The sequence below is a fragment of the Coturnix japonica genome, chromosome 1, assembly GCF_054131305.1.
Source record: "Coturnix japonica strain WE chromosome 1, WE-NBRP24, whole genome shotgun sequence".
Classification (NCBI taxonomy): domain Eukaryota; kingdom Metazoa; phylum Chordata; class Aves; order Galliformes; family Phasianidae; genus Coturnix; species Coturnix japonica.
In genome coordinates, this window is record NC_140663.1 from 75,072,706 (window position 1) to 75,094,006 (window position 21,301).

At 45.5% G+C, this 21,301-nt stretch overlaps 1 protein-coding gene across 5 annotated transcripts in view; it reads left to right on the forward strand.

Annotated features, from left to right (window-relative positions):
- Window positions 1-21,301, forward strand: part of LSAMP (limbic system associated membrane protein) — a 913,158-nt gene that overhangs the window by 747,580 nt on the left and 144,277 nt on the right. For all 5 annotated transcript variants that reach the window (XM_015875995.3, XM_015876028.3, XM_085544928.1 and 2 more), the window contains one exon: window positions 14,149-14,381. In XM_015875995.3, the coding sequence (XP_015731481.1) occupies window positions 14,149-14,381 (233 nt within the window). The remainder of the gene's footprint in view (window positions 1-14,148; window positions 14,382-21,301) is intronic.

Sequence of the window (21,301 nt, forward strand, 5' to 3'; positions counted from 1 at the left end):
TGCAGCACCCTGCACAAATGACATGCTTTCATTTTTCTTCTGCTCCAGCTCTAACCCAACTGTCCAGTTAGCATTCCCCTCCCCTTGGTGTCATGCATCCTGACTAGAAGCAGTGCAGCCAGCAGGAGCAGAGAGGTGATGGCCCCTCTGTTCTCAGCGCTGGTGAGGCTGCATCTTGAGTACTGTGTTCAGTTTTGAACCCCTCACTGCAAGAAAAACATTGAGGCCCTGGAGTGTGTCCAGAGAAGGTTGGTTGGTGGAGCTGGTGAGGTGTAGAGGTAGCACTGAGGGATGTGGTTAGTTTGCATGGCAGGGATAGGTCAGTGGTCGGACCTGATTTTAGTGGTCTTTTCCAGCCTTAGTGGGTCTGTGATTCTATGAGGGCTCTGTTTCAAGATGTAAATGAGCCTTTTGTGCTGATGTTAAAAAAGGGAAGGGGAGGACAGTAAGTCTGCAGCTGCCTTTATCCTGGCCAAGTCAGTCCATGACCCATAGTATTCTGGGTGATCTTGTGGTCTCCTGAACATGGTGTCTGTGGAGGCCCTGGAACAGGCTGCCCAGGGAGGTTGTGGATGCCCCGTCCTTGGAGGTGTTCAAGACCAGGTTGGACAGGGCCCTGGGCAACCTGATCTAGTAAATGTATATGTTTGGTGGCCCTGCCAGGCAGGGGGGTTGGAACTACATGATCCTTGAGGTCCCTTCCAACCCGGGTCGTTCTGTGATTCTGTGTGTGATTTTGTGTGACTGGCAGCTTTGCCACTCTCCCAGTCATTTGCCTGCATTGCCTGCAGCACCATGAGCTGCTTAGCAGGACTGACTGTGTGTGGGTGTTGGTGGATTCTCCCTGTGGGCACCACAGGCCATAGATTGTGGTAGTGCTGAAAAGCTGTAAACATCTGAAGGTATTTATATTTATCAGCAAGAACAAAGCGTAAAGGAACAGGGAAAAATATTTGCAGAGCTGTCTTTGTCTCTAGATCCATGTTTGACTGACCTGAAGTCCTAGGAAAGCCATGAGCCCCTAGAGGTTTGGACTCAATCTGTTGTTAGTATTTTTCTTCCTCTTGGTAAATCCAGCTCAAATCCTTTTGTCACTCTGCACTCATTTTGACAACAGGGGCTGCCTCGTAGCGGTGCAGAGGGCTTTACAGGGGATGGAGCCAGGACACCAGTGCTTCTAGTGTTGTCCTTCAACTCCTTGCTGTAAGAAGTGGGCCGTTGGGTGTGTTCCCTTGTAGATAGCTGCTGAAAGATCTCAGTTTGTATACACTAAAAGTGATCATAATTCACTCGAGGCTTCAGAAGCTCTACAGGCAGCTCTCCTTCTGGCGGTATCACGGCAGCTCTTCAGCTATCCTGCTTGCCTTTTGCTTCCCGCTGTTGTTGCCGCCTTGATAGCTGCCTGTGTTTTAATATGTCAGCCTGTTGGATTTTTTTTTTTCCTTCTCTTGTTTCCTGTGTTCCTCTAACAAGCAGCTTGCAACAGAACAAACAAGCAATGCAGGAGTGCTCTAGGCAAAAGGGGTGTTTGGTGTTTGATTTGAATACATACATATTTTTCTTGGTTAAAACTTGTGATATTCATCAAACACATCCAGGAAGGTTGTGAATAAGACCTCTCTCTTTCTTCCTTTCTGACACACGCTCCCCATCTCAGACAAATCTTGTGCACCTCCTCATTCTCACTCTTGCTGGCTGCTTTCTCTGCAGAGCGCAGTCTCTCTCACATCCGCGCATGTTTGTGAGGTCTCATCCTGGCATATACAAAGCTGCCTTCTTGTCTCAGCACATCCTGTGCACGCTGCAGATGACACATGTACCCATGCACAGCTGCTTGTGTACCCACAGGGGCTCTACCACCAAGAAGAGAATTGCTTCCAAATTATGTGGCTGAGTATGGCTGTGGTAAGGGAGGAGGGGATGAAGAGGTGAGGCAGGGCTGGAAACTGTCATCTTTTCACCTTTCTGCACAGATAACAATGGAGGGGAGAGCGTGGCCCTGTCCCTCTGTCATTCACTTGCATCCCCTCCCATGCAGTCTTGTACCACTCCCCCCAAAACTTTCTCAGCCGCCCTTGCTGATGGCTCCTTTCCTCTTGTTTCTGCCTGTCTGTCAGGCCTTGATCACATCGCTGTCAGGGCTGCAGTGACAGCAGCTTTTTCTGACAGGTGGATATGGTTCTGTCACTCGCAGCAAAACTCTTCAGCACCCAGATCCCAGCTAAGGTAGCAGTGCTGGAAGGCACAGCTAAATGGTCAAATGTGATGATGACATCTCACGTTTCTGCATGCAGAGGTGATGATCCTGCCAGGTCTGGCTGTGTGTTTCCAGGGTGCCCTGCTTTCAAAGGAAGCCTTGCAAGCTGCGCTTTGCCTTTATGAGGGTTAAGATTTGCTGTGGTTCTTAAAAGAAAAGAAGGACCTAGGCTTTTCTCTCATGTGTGCCTCTCCCCTCTCCTGTGGAGGGAGGCTCTGTATGGCCTTCTCCTTGCAAGAGGCAATGATGATGTTTTGGCTGCAGTGATGGATGCCGCTGGTGTGCTCCGGAGCAGGCTGATGGATGCCCTTCACCCAGGATGTGGCCGCATGCATCCATAAAGGCTGAGGTGCTCAGTGCTTGCACAGCAGTGGAGAACTCTCAGGTTTTCCAGTTATCATGGTGGCAGCTGGTAACCTTCCAGCAATGGGAGGCTGAAGCAATGCGTTCCCATGGCTGCTGCAGTACTCAGATGGTGCTCAGGTTTGAACTAGGACCAGGCAGGCTGGGAACAAAGAGATTATCAACAGGGAATGTGAGGAAGAGGAAAGGTGTTTAGGCAGTTCCTACTTTCCATGTCTAATTTGGGAGCTATCTCTTCTATAGCTCCCCGTTCTGTGCCCAAATTCAAACTTTGCAGAAGCATAACTCATTAAGCATTAGTATACCGTAAGATAAAGACCTTGCTTGCGTAAGGCCATCAAGCAGCGATATTGACTCTCCAGGACATTTCTAAGGCTATTTATATCACAATAAAGCCATTTTATTAGCATCATCAATCAAGACAGACCGCATTTTGGCCTGGAAATGATTCTGCTTGAGTTTCCAGAAAGGAGAAGGGTAAGTAATTATGGGATGCATTATCCTCAATCTCATCTGAAATCCCCTAATTGAAACCACAGAGGAGTGGAGTTTATTGGTTATAAAATAGATGGTAGGGGCATTGCTAGTGCACCTATGGTGAGTACAACCTTCCAGTTCACAAAGGGGTAGAGACTGGTTTTTCAGCGGGTAGCGCAGAAGTTGCTTGTGCTCATGTCTGAACAAGGAGCATATGCATTTACCTGCAGCTGGGCTGAGTTGGGGGCACTCGCTGCTTGCAACTCACCGTGCCCCCAGGGTGCTTCTCTGCATGCAGCTGAGCATTGGTAGTGGTCTCAGGAACAGCCATGGTGCAGGTAAGGGAGTGCAGCTTCACATTGCCTGTGGGGGCCTCCGAGACTGAGTAATGGCAGGGCTTGAAAGCTGTTACAGATATTTGATAATTAATTGGCTGGGAAATCAGTTTATTTTAATGACTCTGGTTAAATAAAGTGGAGAGATAAAAGGACTCTAAGTTCCTGCGGTGCTAAACTACTTCCAGGGACAGAGACAGCCCATTACATGTCTGCTTTTATGCCAACGGGAGCTTTTAGTTCTTGCAAAGGCTCTCCTGAAAGGTGGCTGAAATTGTTATCTTCCCCAAATCCCAGCAGTTTGGGTTTGGAACAAGAAAGGCTGAAGAGTGGTTTATTACCCGGGATCTGCCAGGTGGAAGGGGACGGGCAGTAGAGCTGCTGCCATAACCTCATGCTTCACCTCCATCCTATACTTACCGCAGCGTGGCTCTACCGGTGGTTTATCACTGCTGTATACTGCTCTAGGGGGAGCAATGCATGTAGCTCGGTTAACCTCACTTGTCTTTCCTAGCACTGGCAGATCTCACACACACGAGATAGCATCAGGGGGAGATGTGGAACAGCCCAGCATGAATAATACCTAGGCCGGGTGACCCCGAACTGCTTTTCCCCCATGAAGAGCTGCAGCAGCACAGCCAGCACAATCACTGCAGAGTCAGAGAGGGGTTGGTTTCAAGTCCCCCTCAGTCAGGTGTCTCTAATCTTTCAGTTGTTTTGGAGGTATCCTTGTTTAGCATGTGGATGTGTTCGTTGAAGGAAAAAAGAAGAGATGATTTGACTGGGATCTCAGCTTGAAGATTTCAGAGGGTCATGCTGGTGTGAGCTTTACATGGATCTATAAGATGTTTTGTGTGTGACTGTTCCAAGTGCGTGGAAGGACCTCAGCAGCAATGCTGAAGGAGAAACTGTAGGATCTGTTCCTTGCTGCAGACTGTGCTTTGAATGTGAACTTTCATCTCGAGCCAGTGCATCTCGTCCTGAGGGTTGTGCAGCAAGCTGTGGATATATGAGCAGTGTTCCCAGCGCAGTCATATTTGTCAGAGTCTGCAAAGAGCCTGCAACACCATCTGTTTTAGTGAGCAGATAAGGGATTAAACTGCAGGAATCACGAGACCTATGCAATACATGGAGGGGGGGCATGCCAGACGATCACAGTACAGCTTTTTTTTTTTTTTCCCCAAAAAAACCTAAGAATAACTTTAACATTCTCGCTTCTAGGGTTTAATGTCAAAATTAACTACTGTTTCACTCCCGTCTCGCAAATCCCAAACAGCTCTCACTGCTGCCAGTACTGCTGCTTGCGCTGCTGCAGATTAAAATTCAGCACACATCCTCTACTAGAAAGAAATGCTGTTTTAAGAGAGCAAACCAAAAGAAAACCCTCGGACTGGTAGAAGTACAGCAGGACCTCGTGATTGCTGCCCTGCAGCTCTCAGAAGTGAGCAGTGTCCAAGGGTAATTTTGGTTTAAGTATCCCACAAGGCTGCGCAGTCCTGTTAAATGCCGCACCAAGCACAGACGCTGGGGATGCAGACACCCACCTGGTGGGCACATCAACTCTCTTGTATGGTTGGTGAGAGTCTACCTCTAGCCAAGTGTAAATGCAGAGCAGGCTACAAGTCCTCATCTTTTAAACAATCTCTGGATCTGGAACCTCCTGCCAGCTGGAGCTGCTTTTAACTGAGCAGACTGAAGTGCTGTATTTAACGAATTCATTTAGAGGATGATGTGAGGAAGCAGGGCCGAGCCTCAAGTCATGTAAATCTAGGCATCCCCATTTACTTAGCAAGGCCTCATTGACCTTTGATTTACACCGTCTGAAGCTGCAGTTGGGCATCTCTCCATCCACTGCCAGACTTTGGGAAATCAGATAGCACAAGCAGTCTGCCAGAAGAATGGGCAGGATCAGGCATGGTCCACATGGGCAGCCTGAGTGCCTGCCATGGCAGGAAGGAAGCAAGATGCTGGCAGCACAGGACAGAGCTCTGTGGGTAGGGGACTGGCTGTGCACAGGGGAGAGGCGTCATTGCACAGCAGGCTTCTGGGACAGGTGGCAGGAAGGACAACGGATCCAGGTGAGGTACCTCTGGATAAACCCTTCCAGTAGGATTCAGTGACTTTTTTTTTTTTGTTAGGAAGTGCAGAAAGGGTTTAAAGTTCAGTTTTCCTGCCGATTTGCGCAGCTTGTTTTGCCAGTTCTTGAAGACTTCAGGTCAGAAGGTTCAGCAACAGTCAGAGCTGAATGGTTAAGTCTGCGCTGCCACTGGTAGCTGGGCTGGAGTTCAGACTCCAAAGCTTGGAGCCAGTTGACCCAAGCCCGTTGCTTTCAAACCGTGGGCAGCATGAGTTTGTGCTTCAGCTGCTGCTTTCTGCTCTGAATTCGTGTCCCCAGGCAGTTCCCAATTAGAGAGAGTGAAAAACACGATCTCTCACAGTAGTGCTCAGATAAGTGTGCCCGAAGGTGGTGCCTGGGTTTGTGAAGGCTGTTTTGCAGCCATCACTCCCCACCTCTCACAATCCCCACTGCATACCAAAAGACGCTGCCTATGAGGCAGGTCAGGACTGCCAGGTTTCGTTGCAGGATGGCTGCGGGAGTTACTCCTTCCCCATTTCTCGGTGAGTCCTGCCTTCCTCCCACTCTGTTTCCGAACAGGAGGTTTTAAGCAACCTCCTGGTTTTCATATTAACAAACGAAACTCTATCAAATGTGCTTGACACTTCTTTTCCACTCTTCCCTCTCTCCTCTGCTGTTTATTTATTTATAAACACGTCCTCCTCTGCAAGGCGTACTGTATTGGAGGGTGAAGGCAAGCTCAGATCAAAGATTTTCAGAGCTCTCCCTTCCAGCCACTTCTCTTCTTCCCATCCCCTGCAAGCTTTTTTTTCTGGTGCCTCCGTTGGAAAGGCTCCTTTGGTGGGCTGAAGTGGTGCATTGGAAGAAGGCAGAATGCAAGCAAAGCTGCAAATAAAGGGACAAAAGTATTGCCAGGCACTGCCTAGCTTTAATGGCTTTGCCATGGTTTCCACTTAATGAAGCTGTTTGGCACACGGGATAAACAGAACACAAGTCTGAACCTTTCAGCGCTTTCTTCTGTGATTATAAAACATCTGTGAGACGTATTTTCAATAGCAGCTTGTATTCAACAGCAAGGTAAAGGGCTGCATTGGTAAAGAAGCTCATTCTGCCAAATGCTGTTTAGAAATGTTGGTGTTGTAGGCCTCTGGTAGGCCCCAGAGCAGGTTGGCAAATCTGATTTTAATCTCAGTGCTGAGCACTTTGAAGAGTCAGGGGTCAGTTGCGACTTTTAGGGGCTTGACAACTTGAAGTGCTTTGGGGAATATGACCTTATGCCAGTGGTTTTGGGTAATAACAAAACATTTAGTGTTTGTATCGGTAGTTCATTCAACTGGTGGTTGATTGCCTAGGAATGCAGTTAATGAAAAGAAGACTGTAGCAGTATTAAATATCTGAGATGTTAAAGGCTTACTTGCTTTCCTTGGGGGACTCTGTGAGGCTAGCACTTGAAGGTGGTAAAAAAGTTCTTCAAGTTTGAATAGAGTTATTTCTCCTCTCTTTTTTGACTCAGTTCTCCTTTCTGGACCCCTGCGCACCATGCTAAATAATTCCTCTCTTCCCTTGGTGCTTTCAGCTTCCAAAGAGGTATAGCTTGTCAACATATCCCTTTTAAGTCCTCTCTTAGTCAAGTTATACATATTTAATGTTTTAAGCTTCCCTTAGATGCTGATCCCTTTCCAGTCTTTGATGGATTTTGTTGTTGCTTGCCTCTGAATTCCCTCCAATTTCCCCATATCACTCTGGTAACAAGGTAACCTGGGATTGACTGTACCGTCCAGGTGCGCTCCGTACTCATCCGAAGTTGGTTTTGGATGGAATTAAAAAAGAGAAGCAGCGGAATCTCTCAAAGGGAATCTGCTTCATGGCTTCCTCTCTCAAGGCATTATTTCACGATGGTATTTCAGGGCTGGCTTCAGATATGGAAATGAGAATGTGTGCCTTGCTCAGAAGCTGTTTTCTGCTTTCATGTAGAAGAGAGATAGAAAGGGGGAAGAAGGGTTAAGCTCCTCAAAGGCTGTGTCTACATTAGGCTTTTTTCTTTCTATTTCCTAATGTTGCTCGCATGGGTGTAGCTCAGTCCACAGTGGCATTGATGACAGAGCTGAAGCAGTCAGGGAAGCCAATGTTTCTCTACACATCATCTGTGCGATCTCTATAAGCCCCGACTCCACCAGCTGTGCAGCAGCAGTAGGAGCTTTGGATGGAAAAAGTCAGGTGAAAATAATAGCCGGAGTGTTGGCACATCAAGGAGACATCCCTCCTGGGGATGCAGCAGCAGGAGGGATCAGCCAGGATAGGCCCATCATTGCCCTCATTGCCATAAGCCATCCTTCCTATTCAGCTGCCGAGGACAGTGCTTGGAAGGGTGGATGAGAATTTGGGTGAGCCATCTCAGGTACTCATAGCCTCAGAGAAGATGGCAAAGTTTGATCTTATTTTCCCTAATATTGCTCCCATTCCCATTGTGCTTTGCCTCTAAAAGGAATTTCAGTATTCTCCTTTCCCTTTTGGAGAAGGAACAGTATGAGATGAAAAAGATACTAAGGTCCTCAAAAGAGCACGATGTTGGATGCCAGGTAGTGTACTCCTCAGGTGTTGGGAAGAACTGTTTCACATAATACTGAGCATGGAATCACTTCCCACTTTCATGTGACACTTAAAACTGATACAGTTACAGCCCTGTAGCAATTAAGGGTTAATCTATGAAATTGTCAGCAACAAATTAGCTCAAAATGAGGATGGTAATAAGTTAAAAATAAAAATAAAAATAAAGAGAGAGAAAAAAATGGGGCAAGGGGTTGATAAATGCCTGGGGATAAAAGAGGTAGAGTACAAACTTAGAATGCAAACTGTCATTCAGACAGGAGGCCAACTTATATTTGCTTAAGTCTAGATTAGCAGGCTTTTATGGCTGGAAAGGATCATGAGATTTAGATGGTGATTTAGACCGTTCTTTTAGGAAGCGTTCCAGCTTTGTTTGAAATGTCGCTAATTACAGGAGGGTGAGCACTGGACTGTGTGTCTGGGTGCTCAGATCTTGCAATCCCCATTCACTTCTGCTGCTGTTCCCAGTTCCTTCCCCAAACAGTCAGGTCTGGTCAACCCTTGCTCCATTATTCTATTTCCTTTTGCTTTCCCCTCTTTCAGAGATGGCCTTTTCTGTACTAATCTGTGCCATCATCTCATTCTCCAGTAGTTATGCTGGCTGCCTTGATGTTTCTCGACAGCTTTTGCCTCTCCCTCTATTTTCTCCCCCATGCCCCCCCCTGCAATGTAGCATTGCCTTTCTCCATCTGCCCAATTGTCTCTCTGCTTTTTATCTGGGTGCTGGAGCTCCAGGTGCTGTCATTCTCTGCGACAGCACAGAACGTTTCGCATTGCCTCTGCGGCTGGATAATTACCAGATACTGAGTCACGTGGACTTCCCAGCCAAACCCTCCCTCCCCTTCTGTCAGAGAGGAGATCACATCTCAGAAATACATTTCCTTTTTTTTTTAATTATTATTATTTGTTGGGTTTTTTTTTTTTAATTATTATTATTACTATTATTTTTAAGAAGAAAACCAAAGGAAAGTTTGGAAGTTGCTCTTCTGAAACTACCTAGTGGTGAGCACGTGAAAGTTACCAACAAGGCAGTGGGGGCCCAGGCAGAAGGAATAGGCCATCTCCAATACTGAATTTTGTGAAGGAAGGTAAAGGGGATGATAGCCCATAGGTGCAACTTATTAGTTACTCCCATTCTTGGTGTATTCCCAAGGCAGAAAAAATCTATAACAGTACAGAGACCCTTGAGTTGCTGTTTAGTTTCAGGTCCTTCTACAGGTTCAGTGTAAAAGCCAATATCCAGTTCCCAGAAGAGACTAATTGTCTTTCAGTGAGCTTCAGTTCCTAAGCGACTGCAGGTGCTTTTTAAATGTCAGCTCATGTCCTGCTGATGGTAAAAGCACAGCATCCTTGGCGTAAGTGCAGCGAAACCCAAAGACAAATCCTTTGGCAATGTTCCCCATTGCCATCCTGTGTCATCTCTGCTATTCCCTGGTTTCCCCTTTTGACAGTGCAGAGGCTCCAGTGTTGCTACAAGAGGCTGCATATAAGCCTCTCATGGCCGGATGTTTCACTGAGGCTGTGTGATCAGTAGCTGATTAGCATCATCTAATCATGCTTCATTGTGATCAGAAACAGGTTTCTGGCTGAACTGAAAAGGGACACCAACAAGTCCCAAAATGGAAAAAGAGGGAGCTTGTGGGCTTTCCTTAGCAACCTCATCCTCCCATCTGATCCCGGTGCAAGACCCTGATGGAAGCTCTAGGAGCATTATTTGGAGATTTGAAATGTACTGGGTCTAGCCAGGATGGAGTTAACTTTCCTCATAGCAGCTCGTACTGATATCATTAAAAGGTACCTCTGCTTGAATGGATGTGGACTAGAGCTGTTTATGCAGGTATACTGATCCCCAGAAGATGGGAAGAGCTATAAATCAAGCCAGTATAAGTTCTCTTGTTCTGGTATAGTTACATCCACCCCAGGAGAGTACTGGCATAACAATTACTGTAATTTTGCGTTTGATATTCTTTTTTTCTACACAGAAAACAGAAACCTGTGCTCTTAAGAAGTCATTTTAACATAAAGAAAACCCATGGGAAACCAGCTGTGTGTCTGCTAGTGAGAGCCCGTGCAGCTCTCATTTTTAGGCTGGAATATTTTTGGTGAAATCCCTTGGATTTCATTTTCCATCCGTATCGAATGGACTGAGAGATGAGGATGCTCACAGCACATGAGCAGTTCTGCACTGGTAGTCATATTCGCTGGTTGCAATCCTTTTTGCTTTCATTAAAAACAGTTGATGTTAGAGAGAGCGAGATAGGAACGTTTCTGTACAAGGCACTGGGGAGACCTCATCTAGAAAGTTGGGTACGAATTCTGGTCACGGCAGAGGAGTTCAGACTGAAGCAGGTGCGGAGAAGGGCTACTGGGATGTTTAGGGCAATGGAGAGTCTATCATACAAGAAGAAACTAGAAGAGTCTGGCTTGTTGAGCCCAGCAAAATGAAGGCTGAGAGGGAATATGATTGCTCTCAGTGAACACGCTGGAAGATAAGCACCCAGGAGAGAGAAAAGTTATTTAAGCTAAAGGATGGTGTTGGCATGAAAGGGAATGGATATAATCCAGCCATGAATAAATCTAGACTTAAAATTAGAAGGGGAAAAAAAAAAAAAAAAAAAAAAGGTTTCTAATCAGCGGAACAGAAAGACTTTGGGCTGCCTGCCATACCAAGCATTGGGGAGGGCACTCATACAGTTCAGATGGAGAGAGAGCAGTGGTGCAGGGACCAGAATTGTCACCTGAGTGGTGAGGTACCCCAAGAGCTGCAAAAAGGTGTGCTGGCCGAGGTCACAGCACAATATAGCCAAAACATAACACAGGCTCAACAGATGATGGCATCTCCAGTTGTTGTGCACAGCTTAGGGTACCCTTGCCCAAGGGCAGATGTGCAAGCCCATATCTATGCCTGGCCAGGTCCACATTAGGCCATGACATCCTGAGGCAAAATGAGGCCGTGTTCTTCAGCAGGCCCTATAGGCCAGAGTCCAGGTTACCACAATGTGGCAGGTTACACACCTGAACTGCTGCACAGGGGCTGACTAGCAAAGGAACGACCAAAGGATTAATGGAGAAACAGTGATTAATGAGGAGTAGGGAAATGGAGATGTGGAGCTGTTGCTGGAATGTGTTTTAGAGCAAGAGGGTAGAAAATACAGTCCAAAACCATATTGTGTATTCCCGTCCCACCCCCACCCCCCCGCCCCCCCAGTGAGGAGGGGAACAAATTTGTTCAGGAAGTACAGGATTCTTTGTATCAGGAAGAATTTGTTCGTGGAGAAGTTGGTTTGGCATTGGATGGGGATGAGCAGGGAGATGGCAGCATTCCCTGTGTGGAGGTTTTTAAGAGATGTGTGGACATGGCATTAAAGGACACGGTTTAGTGGCAGACTTGGTAGTTGTAGGTGAATGCCTGGACTTGATTATCTTGAGAGTCTTTTCCAAACTTGGTGATTCTAGGTTGGAAATTACCACATAAACAATTATCCCAAGGTCAAGGGGACCCAATACATAATTGGTAATGCTGTAAAAGCCCTGACAGGTTAAAATAATCATTTAAACAGCTGCTTCATCAGATTTTACAGGAATTCTTTCTTGCTTCATCATCAATGTAGGTTCTCAGTACCACCCACCCTCCTAAACACAGCATTGAACTTAACCTGGAGGGACCTCTGTGAATGCAATAAAAAGCCCTGCTCCATCTCTGTAGCCCAGGGCCATAGTTATTTAGCAGCTTTCTCCAGGGTAGAACAGAAAAAGCTTTGGAGAGCCTTGGCTCTTGTACCTCCTTATCCCAGATAGCATCATAAGTGCAGCTCCTAGTCCGCAGTGATGATCTACCTCAGCCCTGGACATGGGCCACCACAGAATGCTCTCAGTGTCCCTTGATTGTGACGTTGCAGGCCCTTGCTGCAGAACGATTGCTTGGTTCTAGATGTAGACCTCCAAACAGAAGGCTTTTAGCTGATGACTATTAGCGTTTCTCCTAGCAGTGCTGCAGCGTAGAGCTGGTCCTGGCTGTGCAAATAAATGTCTGCACTCAGGAGCAAATGAGCACATCTCCTCTGGAGAAAATGAGCCAAGGTAACATTTTCATTGTGTCATGTGTTTATTTTGTCCTGTAGTACATTTGAGGTGACACTTATGTCTGAAGATCCCAAAGCACTTTCCTGTGGTGCAGGCTTTTCTACTACTTTTCTCTTTCCTACTGTGAAAATGGCCCAAGACCATTGTCAGTATTTTGGAAGTGGTGACTGTGAGATGTGTGTGAGGATGGCCAGGTGCCTTTCTCCAGTTCCAGTTTGCAATTGTCCACCCCTGGATGGCTTTTACATGATTGTTAGGCACTGAGTGAGGAATGGAAAGATATCAGTAGCAGCTAGAAATGGTGCAGTAGCTAAAAACCATGAAGGAGCCAAATTATATTGTATTGTTCGTTTTACTTTATTTTTAGTTGGGTTTTTTTGTTTGTTGTTGTTTTAATAAGACAGTAAAGTGACTAAAGAGGCACAGCAGCAAGTTTTCTTTTCCTTCTGTGTGTATGGATTGAATTGGTGCTAAGATCAATAGCTCCTGAGTCCCTGTAGTGATTGTCCGAGACATGACCATCACCGCTCACTGCCCCTCTCAGTAGCTACATCAGCAGATGTCATGAAATTAAACCCAAAACCACAAGGAAAAGCTAAATGGATGGATCACAAATAGTTTATTAGCACTCACTAGCACTGATGGTAATGCTTTCAATAAGCCTAAGGAAAAGTGTTTGACTATCTCAGTGAACTTGCTTATTGATTATTAGTGAACGATAAGAGCCATTTGATATCTTGCAGATGCCTTGCTCCCATTGCCTTGCAGTTAAAATGTCAGTTAACATGCCATTTAATATTCTATTAGTATTGAATTAGCACTTATTACGCTGTGAAAATCATCACCATAAATCCTTATTAAAGCATGATCCATAAGGCTGGGTGGCATCTCTGGCAGAGAAGGAGGGTGTATGTGTGCAGACGGACATGCTGGGAGAGCTGGGTGTACATTTGGAGCATGCCTAGGCTTGGAATTTCCACACCCCCGGGTAAACTAGAACAACCCAGAGAGCATCCACTATGCAGGGGAGTGGGAAGTGCAGGCTGTGTGGTGGGGTCACGTCACACAGGACACAGCTGTGGCATGGCCTGAATGAAATGAATTCAGGCAGAAGAACATGGAAAATGTCTGACCTGTGCTAAGAGGTTGTGTGAAAGCCTACTAGCCTACTGTCAAATATTTGTCTTATCTCAAAGTGATAATCTTTATCCTCTCTCTTTTCTCTCTCAAAGGCAACACATGCCTGAATAATGCCAGGGAGAGGTGCTAGGTTATTTGGATGCCAAGAGGCTGTGAGCAGAGCTCTGAGCAATGGAAGAGCGAAAGCTCTTAAGACTGTGCTGCTCTATCCTACAGGCTGCTGATGGACAGACCCTCTCAGCCTGTGTGAGCTTGGCCCTGGTGGGTTCAGCTGCCAGGAGAGAGAGGCATTCAGTTCCCAAATCTTCTTCAGCTGTGAGCTGAATACCACAACTTCCTCCCCTTGTGCTGCTGGAACTGGGGGCTGGAGAAGCTGTGTGCTGTGTTGCTAAAGCTGGAGCCCTGAGCCTTTGCCCTCTAGACAGGCAGGAGGCTGGGAATGCAACTCCTCTGTGTGCTTAACCTCTAAAGGTGAGGGGTGAGCATGTGAAGGGCTCCTTCTGGCCTTTCTTACTGGCAGTTAGAAGAGATCTGGTGACCAGGATCTCTTGTGGCCTTCGAAAGTCATATCTTGTGCATGTGTAGGCCATAGAAAACAGGAGGTGAGACCAGGAGCTCTGACCACCCCAAATCCCAAATGTCCATGAAACCCTTCAAAAAATCCTTGTGAAAGAAACAGGCTGTGGACCATGATGTTGAGGTGCTGCTATACTGGCAGGACTGTACTAAATAGTACTTGAGCAATGTAGTAAAGGGAAGGGACAAAATGGAGATGTTTGTTAATCTCTCACCTTTCTCACCCTCTTCAGGTGTTATGTAGAAGACAGAAGCTCCAAGGTGGCCTGGTTAAACCGTTCTGGCATCATTTTTGCTGGAGAGGACAAGTGGTCCCTGGACCCTCGAGTAGAGCTGGAGAAGAGAAACCCCCTGGAGTACAGCCTGCGGATCCAGAAAGTGGATGTCTATGATGAGGGGTCCTATACATGTTCAGTGCAGACACAGCATCACCCCAAGACTTCCCAGGTTTACTTGATTGTGCAAGGTAAGCAACATGCCTGAGAAGAGAGCAAGGAGAGAAATAGATGGTGGGTGGAAGGATCTGTGTCCTTCTAAGGGAAACCACAGAGCCAGTAGACTGTGGGCCTTGCAATGGCAGCCAGGAGTGAGCAATTCCTTTAGTTTACAGCAAGAGCTAGCAGGACTGTCCCCTTCCTCTGTGGCATGGCATGGCTTTGCTCTGACATCAGTCTGTCCTTTCCAAAGCAGTGACAGAGCTGGGAACGTCAGTGATGCCCAGGTGTATTCAAGATACAAACCCGGCTCTTGGCTCTGGTCATTCTGGCTCTGAGGGGAAAGCATTTGTTTGTGATGCCACTTGTTAGGATGAAGTGCTTGCCTTGTGTCTTCCCTGATAGTTCTCTTTTTTCTTCACTATCTCTTTCCTCAGATTTTCTTTCTTTTTTTCTTACATCAGCAAGAGTGTTGTGCTTTTTGGCCTTCTGTTGTCAGCCTCTTGCAAGGCTGGGGAATTAATTTTCCTGGATGTTTTTCTGTGCAGGGTCACTGGTTTGCAGGGTGCACTGTCTCTAGGCATGTGTGAAACCTGGTACCTGTGGCAGCAGCCGCCTACCTTATGTTACACACTCCATTTTTAGCTGCCCTCCTCCTGCGTATATTACAGGGAACTGAAAACTTGGCAATCTGAAGCAGCATTGCCCTGCCTGCCTGCCTGTGTGCTTGGTATAATAGAGAGTAAACACATCAAGGAGGTCGCCAATTACTGGTAAGGGCACTATGGAGTTTGCCTGATCCATCCTGCCTAGACCAGAATAGCAAACAAAACAGTTTTTTTCTTCAAATCTTCCCACAGTTCAGTCTATCTGCATATTTATCTAAAATATTTATAGATGAGCTTAAATAGATAGGTACGTATGGCTGTGCTTAATATGTACTGTAGAAACATTCAGCTTCTTTGTTATCAGTCAGATAAGAGTTTGTTGTCTCTTTGGATTTGTCTAGCAACCAAAACTGCTCCGAATTTTATTTCTTGCAGCTAATATTTGGATCATTCTGTGTATAATTGCATGTACAAATGGACTTTCCTTTTGCTGCTATTATTTGGCCAGCTCAGGGCTGCCTAGCATGTTGAGTGTTCATCTGCAAGGCAAAGTGTGGTCAGAGGTGATGCCTCACATGTGAGTGCAGTGAGAATGAAGGTTCCCAATTTGTCTTGAGCAAAATCCCCCTTCAGTAGCATGAGGAGTGATGGGCACCAGCACACAGAGCAGGTCTCCTGGACTGTTAGAGAGTCTGAGGGAATGCACCCAGCATGAAATGCACTCACAGAGCCCTGGAGCTGTACCCAGCCTTGCTGCTTGCTCCAACCATGCAGGTAGTTTATCGCTGGTAAAGTCTGACCGCACGCAGTTTCCATCTACCTGTCAAGAAAAATATAGGTATGAATGAATTTTAGTGCCACACACATGTATTATTAATTTTATTTGTGCCTATTAGATACAAGCGTAAGCAGCAGAATTGAGTTCTCCAGCTGAGCTTTCACTTAAATGTGTGGCTGTCCAGCTCTGAGCTGCTGCCACCTTTCTGAGGACGAGAGAATTCAGGTACTGGCACACTCGAACATGCCTCAAAGCAGTGTCTGTGGATAATCTTTGCTTAACATGTTCAATGCGTTTTCCATAAGACCCGCTGCAATATCATTCTTATTTTTTAAGCCCCAGCTCCCAGAATTCTGTAATTAGATGATACTCACAGCTTCAAGTATATACAATTTGTTTAAGAAAAAGAAAAAAATAAAAAGAGAAATATAACTATGAATTCCTTTACGATTTGGAGGAATTAGGCTTATTTTAAACCGTATTTTTATTAGTTTAAAACTAATGAATAATTCATTTTAAATAATCTTAACTAATAAAACTAATTTATTAGAAATTGGTATTTGCTGCAAAATATCCCTTTTCTCTCACAGTATCATTTTCTCATATTGATTATTATTATTATTCCCAGGTGTGCAATTTGCCTGCCTGAAAAATAGTCTGTCACTAGTGCAAATGAGAGGAGTTTGAGTATTGAGTCACGTGCTAAGCTTTCTAGGTTTCTTATTTAATATAATTTATTTCCTTCTCATGCTTTCGTGTTATAAAATTAAAAATATGGACTACAGAAAGCAGTGGGCACCCCAAACTTTAAAGTCACGTCCCAGGTTTCTGCTCCCCTGCACTGGGTACCAGAGGCAGGGCCTTAATCTCTTGTTTTTCTGCAACGTCATCTGGATGGTCACTGTGAAAGCCCAGCCCCCTCACCCCAAGAAACAGATGGGCAAGCTATATCAGAGATTAACAAGTAAATAAGTACAGGATTGGTGCATTGTAGATAGGGTAGGTCACTTCTATAACTACAATGCCAGCTAGAAGAGATATTTCGTAAGAATTGGCTGCATTTAGATCATCACAGCTTAATGGAGTTGCATTTCCACTCTTGAGAAAATCATAGTAGCATAGAATATTAGATTATCCAGCACTATTTGTTACTCTTTCCCCTTTTGCAAACTTGAAGTCGGCTCCACTTGGAGATGTAGGCATCCACTGCCCAAAGATTGCTGAGTATAACCATTGGCCAGCTCTTCTGTCCTTCTGACTCAAGTAGCCAGTGCTGTTGCCAGAGTGGGCTGAGCTGGATGCAGCCATCCCTGTTGAACTCAGTCACTACCAAGCGCTGGTACTGTGCCCTTCACATTGAGCTGAAGGCATGACAAGGCAGCTATAAACCACCAGCATTTTGTGCTGCTGCACTGTGTGTACACTGGCAATTAGAGACTTTCATTTGCTACTCTGCACATTTCTTTTTGCCTCTGATTAGAGATGCAAATATCTGGAAGGACCCTCAAGAGGCAGTGTGGTCTTTTCCTATGCACTAGAGACAAGATCAGCTAGATATCGGCTGCTTCCAACCTGTATCATCTTCTGAAGAGACCCCACACCTTGAAAGCCATGTGTGGCCATTACCTCATGCTTGTTGTGCCTGGAAATCTTTTAGTAAGATATGATCCAAACTGATTTTGTTACCAAATATTTATGATCCTTCCCCAAGAGATGATTATAATTTATCCTCCTCTTCCACAAAACTACCTTTCACCTGCTTTCCATCTTGTTGGTTTCTCTATGGAAATGGTCTCCAAGGTATTTGCAGTGGCCCCCGTCTTGGTGTCCTCATTGAAAGTCAAGTGCCTTCTTTCTATTGCATCCCAAAGGTGTTAAGTGTAGTGTTGAAAAGATCAGGGCATGAAGAGGACTGTGGTAGCAACTCACAAAATCTCTCTCCTCGCAGATAGCTGTCTGTTGATTGCAGCTCTTTGAAGCATCCTGATGGTGATTTAACATCTGCCGTATTTTCTTAGCTTGTTCAGAAGGCTGTCAGGCCTGCTCAAGTCAAGATATATCACACACTGCTCCCTCTTTATCCACTATGCCAGTTATCCTATAAAAAAAAGGGGTGACAAGATATATGTTTGCCAAAAGTGCCTTGGTTATTTTTTCCTTTACTGCATTATTATCCTCTAGGTGTTTATAAAGGGGATGTTTAATTGTTTGTTCACTCAGTAACTTGTTCTAGGAGAGTGAGTCATAAAGGGAACCTGGTGGCTGCCCCTCTCCAAGCTCCATCTTGTGCTCTTTTAGGGCTGTAGCCTCAGGCCCTTTTCAGACATAAATAAATGTCAGAGGCTAAATCCCTGCAGTCCTCACTTAGCAGGGTCACAGGCACAAAGACACAGAGATATTAGCAGGCGTGGGGTTTAGAACTTTTGGCGATAAAGACTTAAAATCATCCAGCTCAAGCTAAATTACTCAGGTAGGAGCAAGCAGATGGTTGCTGGTTGTGCTGTCAAGAGACTTTACAGCAAGGCATCACTGTGAATGGAGGCAGCCGGGAACTTTTCAGTGGAACAAAAACATTTGACTGGTTTTGGCTTTGATTAAAATTTAATCAGGGAGGTTTTAGAGGTCTTTTAGTTTCTTTTTTTGTGGTCAAAAGTGGGAAGAGGAAAAAATACCAAATTACCATAATCTGTCTAAAAGCTAATGGTCATATCTGGCTTATGGAGAACTCACGCTTGCCTTTTTGCTTTGACTGTGGGTCTCATGCAGCCTCTAACGTTTCTCGTGATTCCCAGTTATTGGCAGTTCAAAGGATGTGCGCTCTCCCTTGTTTAGATGTTTATTTCATGACAAAAATTCAAAAGGGCTTTGTCATTTTGGCGGAACGAAAACAACTTTGGAAGCGTCAGCAGCAAAGCTCTCATGAAGAGGAATTCTTGTTTACTGCCCAGCCCTAATCACAAACTCCAAATCAATGTGTCCCAGCTAAAGGCCAAATCCTCCGGTTCTCTTCCAAGTGATCACATCACAGGCATTATTGTGTGGAAAGAACCACACAGGGTGTAGCCTCTCTCCATTACGCATGGCCTTTGTAGAGCTCCTTGCTTACGATGACTCAGAATTGACCATTCATTGTTTCTAAGTGGTATGAAGATGTAGTTGTTGATGCTGAGATTTAACCACTGAAAATTTATTAACACTGTATAGAAAACTAGCTGTTGCTCTTCTCTATCCACTCTCCTGAAATTAAAGGACTTGGTGCATTACAGAGCAAAATTCCTTGTCCACAAAGATAGCTGAATCTAGCCAGGCTTCTTTCATATAAAGACTGCCCTGGCAGTGAGGCACTTGGTAAAATCCAGTTTGGGGGCTAAGGAGGAAGGGAGTTTTCCATCTATGCAGCTTTTGCCCTCACTGCTGAAGATAAGCATAGGAGAAAATTCTGCCTTAGGCTTCAGAGTTATGGGAAGTGTTTCTGGACACTACTGGAGCAAGGCACACCAATGTCTTTTATGGAAACCTGAAGTCAGATATCAGATGCATGTAAATGTCGCTGGATACCCTGGGGCTAAGCCAGTGAGACAGAGATTCATGTGACCAAATGTAGATGTTTCCACTGCGGTGAGTCACCTTGGGCTCCTTTTATCACTAGTGAGGAGAAGCAGGCCCTTCTGGGACACTGACCAGCTCAACCGAGAGGAACCAGCCAAACTTCAGATGAACTGACCCACAGACGTGACAACTTGTCTCCAGCAGCTGTAGAGAGGAGCCCGGGGAGGGGGAGAGGGAAGGGCAGTCTGTGTGGTGCTGTGCATCTTTTAGCCTTCCTAGACTCCTTACGTTCATTCTCCTCCAGTTTATCCCCTGACAGATATGGGGTTGGTGGCTCTCAGTGCTTGCAGGTCGTCACTGGTTTCAAGCCCAGCAGGGCTTTGATGCGGGCCCATCTTACCCTTGCATTTCTGGCCTTCCCACCCCTGTGCTAGAAACAGAACAACTTGAAGAGAGCTGAAGCTGTTTTTCCTTTGCTAGCCAAACAATAAGGATGTTGGAGTCAGGTGCTATTCTCTGAGATACATTTTCTTTCCCACTCAGTGGGCGCAGAGCCCAGAATTCGGAGGGATCTTTCTGAGTGCTAGCACTGTAGCATTTTCAATTCCAGGGAGTCTGCAGTAGGTAAGAATGAGTACAGACCACTTTGTCTTTTTCAGGACATAGCTCCAGTGGGAAAACGACAGCGAATTTGGCATGCTGTTGCAAAGAATAATGAGATAACATGGGAGTATGAATTTTCTGTGAGGGAGAAAAAAGATCATTTTACTGGTAACGGTGCAGGAGAGGAAGAAAAGATTGGAGGGAGGAGATAAATTTGGGTTACTACAGGGTTGGGAGAGATGGGACCAATGTGCACAGAAGGAAGTGACAGTAGATCAGATTGGTGGGGAAAATAAGCAAAGAGAGCAGAGAATCATCTTAGGGAACCACAGCACAGTAGATTTTGCTGACCCCCTTCTGTTGTTATTGTGGACTGTAGTTTCCTACCAGGAAAGTAATTCTAGTATTTCAGGTGCACAGTAGTAGTAGTGGCAGCCTTTCTAGGTTTTCTGTGCTGTTCTTTTTGTGTGTGTGTGTGTGTGTGTGTTTTTCTTCTTGCCTAAACCTATAAATTACATGAAATTGCACCTGGTGTTTCATAGTTTACCAAGGAACTTTCTGCCACTCCCCATCTTATATGTTTATGGACCCCCCGTATTGTCCCGATTCCTCTTAACTTCTATTTTCCTATCTCTAGGCTGGACTGGAATGTTACTATGCAGTGTAGGTTTTGGCTCTGTTTTATAGGTTGGCTCTCAGCACTTAGTGCATAAATCAGGAAGTTTTTCTGGAAATATTTTGGTGCTTGCTTTGCAGGTGCAGGCAAGAGACAAAAACAGAATACTTCAAAAAATGCTTACTCATTTTGGAGGAAAAAGTATTGCATAAAATGCACTGAACTAGTTCCTGTGGCTGGGAGGAAGGGTCTTGATATGATAATCCAGTTCCGCATATATATATATAACTCATCTTAGCTTGAGTGGTCTCTTTAGATAAGTATCATCTGACTTTGTATGATTTTGACTGTTCAGCTGATTCAAGGTTCAGACCAATGCTGTGAAACATTTTCCCTTGATATTTCTTTGTCCATTTTTCTCAGTCTACCGTTCCATGTCTTAGCTTGGGCTGTACAGTAGTGGTGTAGAGACAATATTTGCTCTCAGCTCCATAAACAGCAAGAATCCAGTCCCATGTCTGTTAGCTGTGCATTTTTGCCAGTGATGAGCAAGAGCCTGAATGCCATGCTCCTAAAATTCTGCACCAGTGGAGATGCCCCACTGTCCCCACTGCTGAAAAGCACCACCCACTGCCTCACTGTGCTCTCATCTACTGTTTGTTCTCCATAACCATTCAGCAAATGCCAGTGGATGTCAGTGGGTGCCATCTGTTCCCCACGGAGGAATTCAATGACACACCTTTGCTTCATCTTCACTTCCATTTCAGACGCCATTCTGTCAGTCTGCCCCTTTGCTGC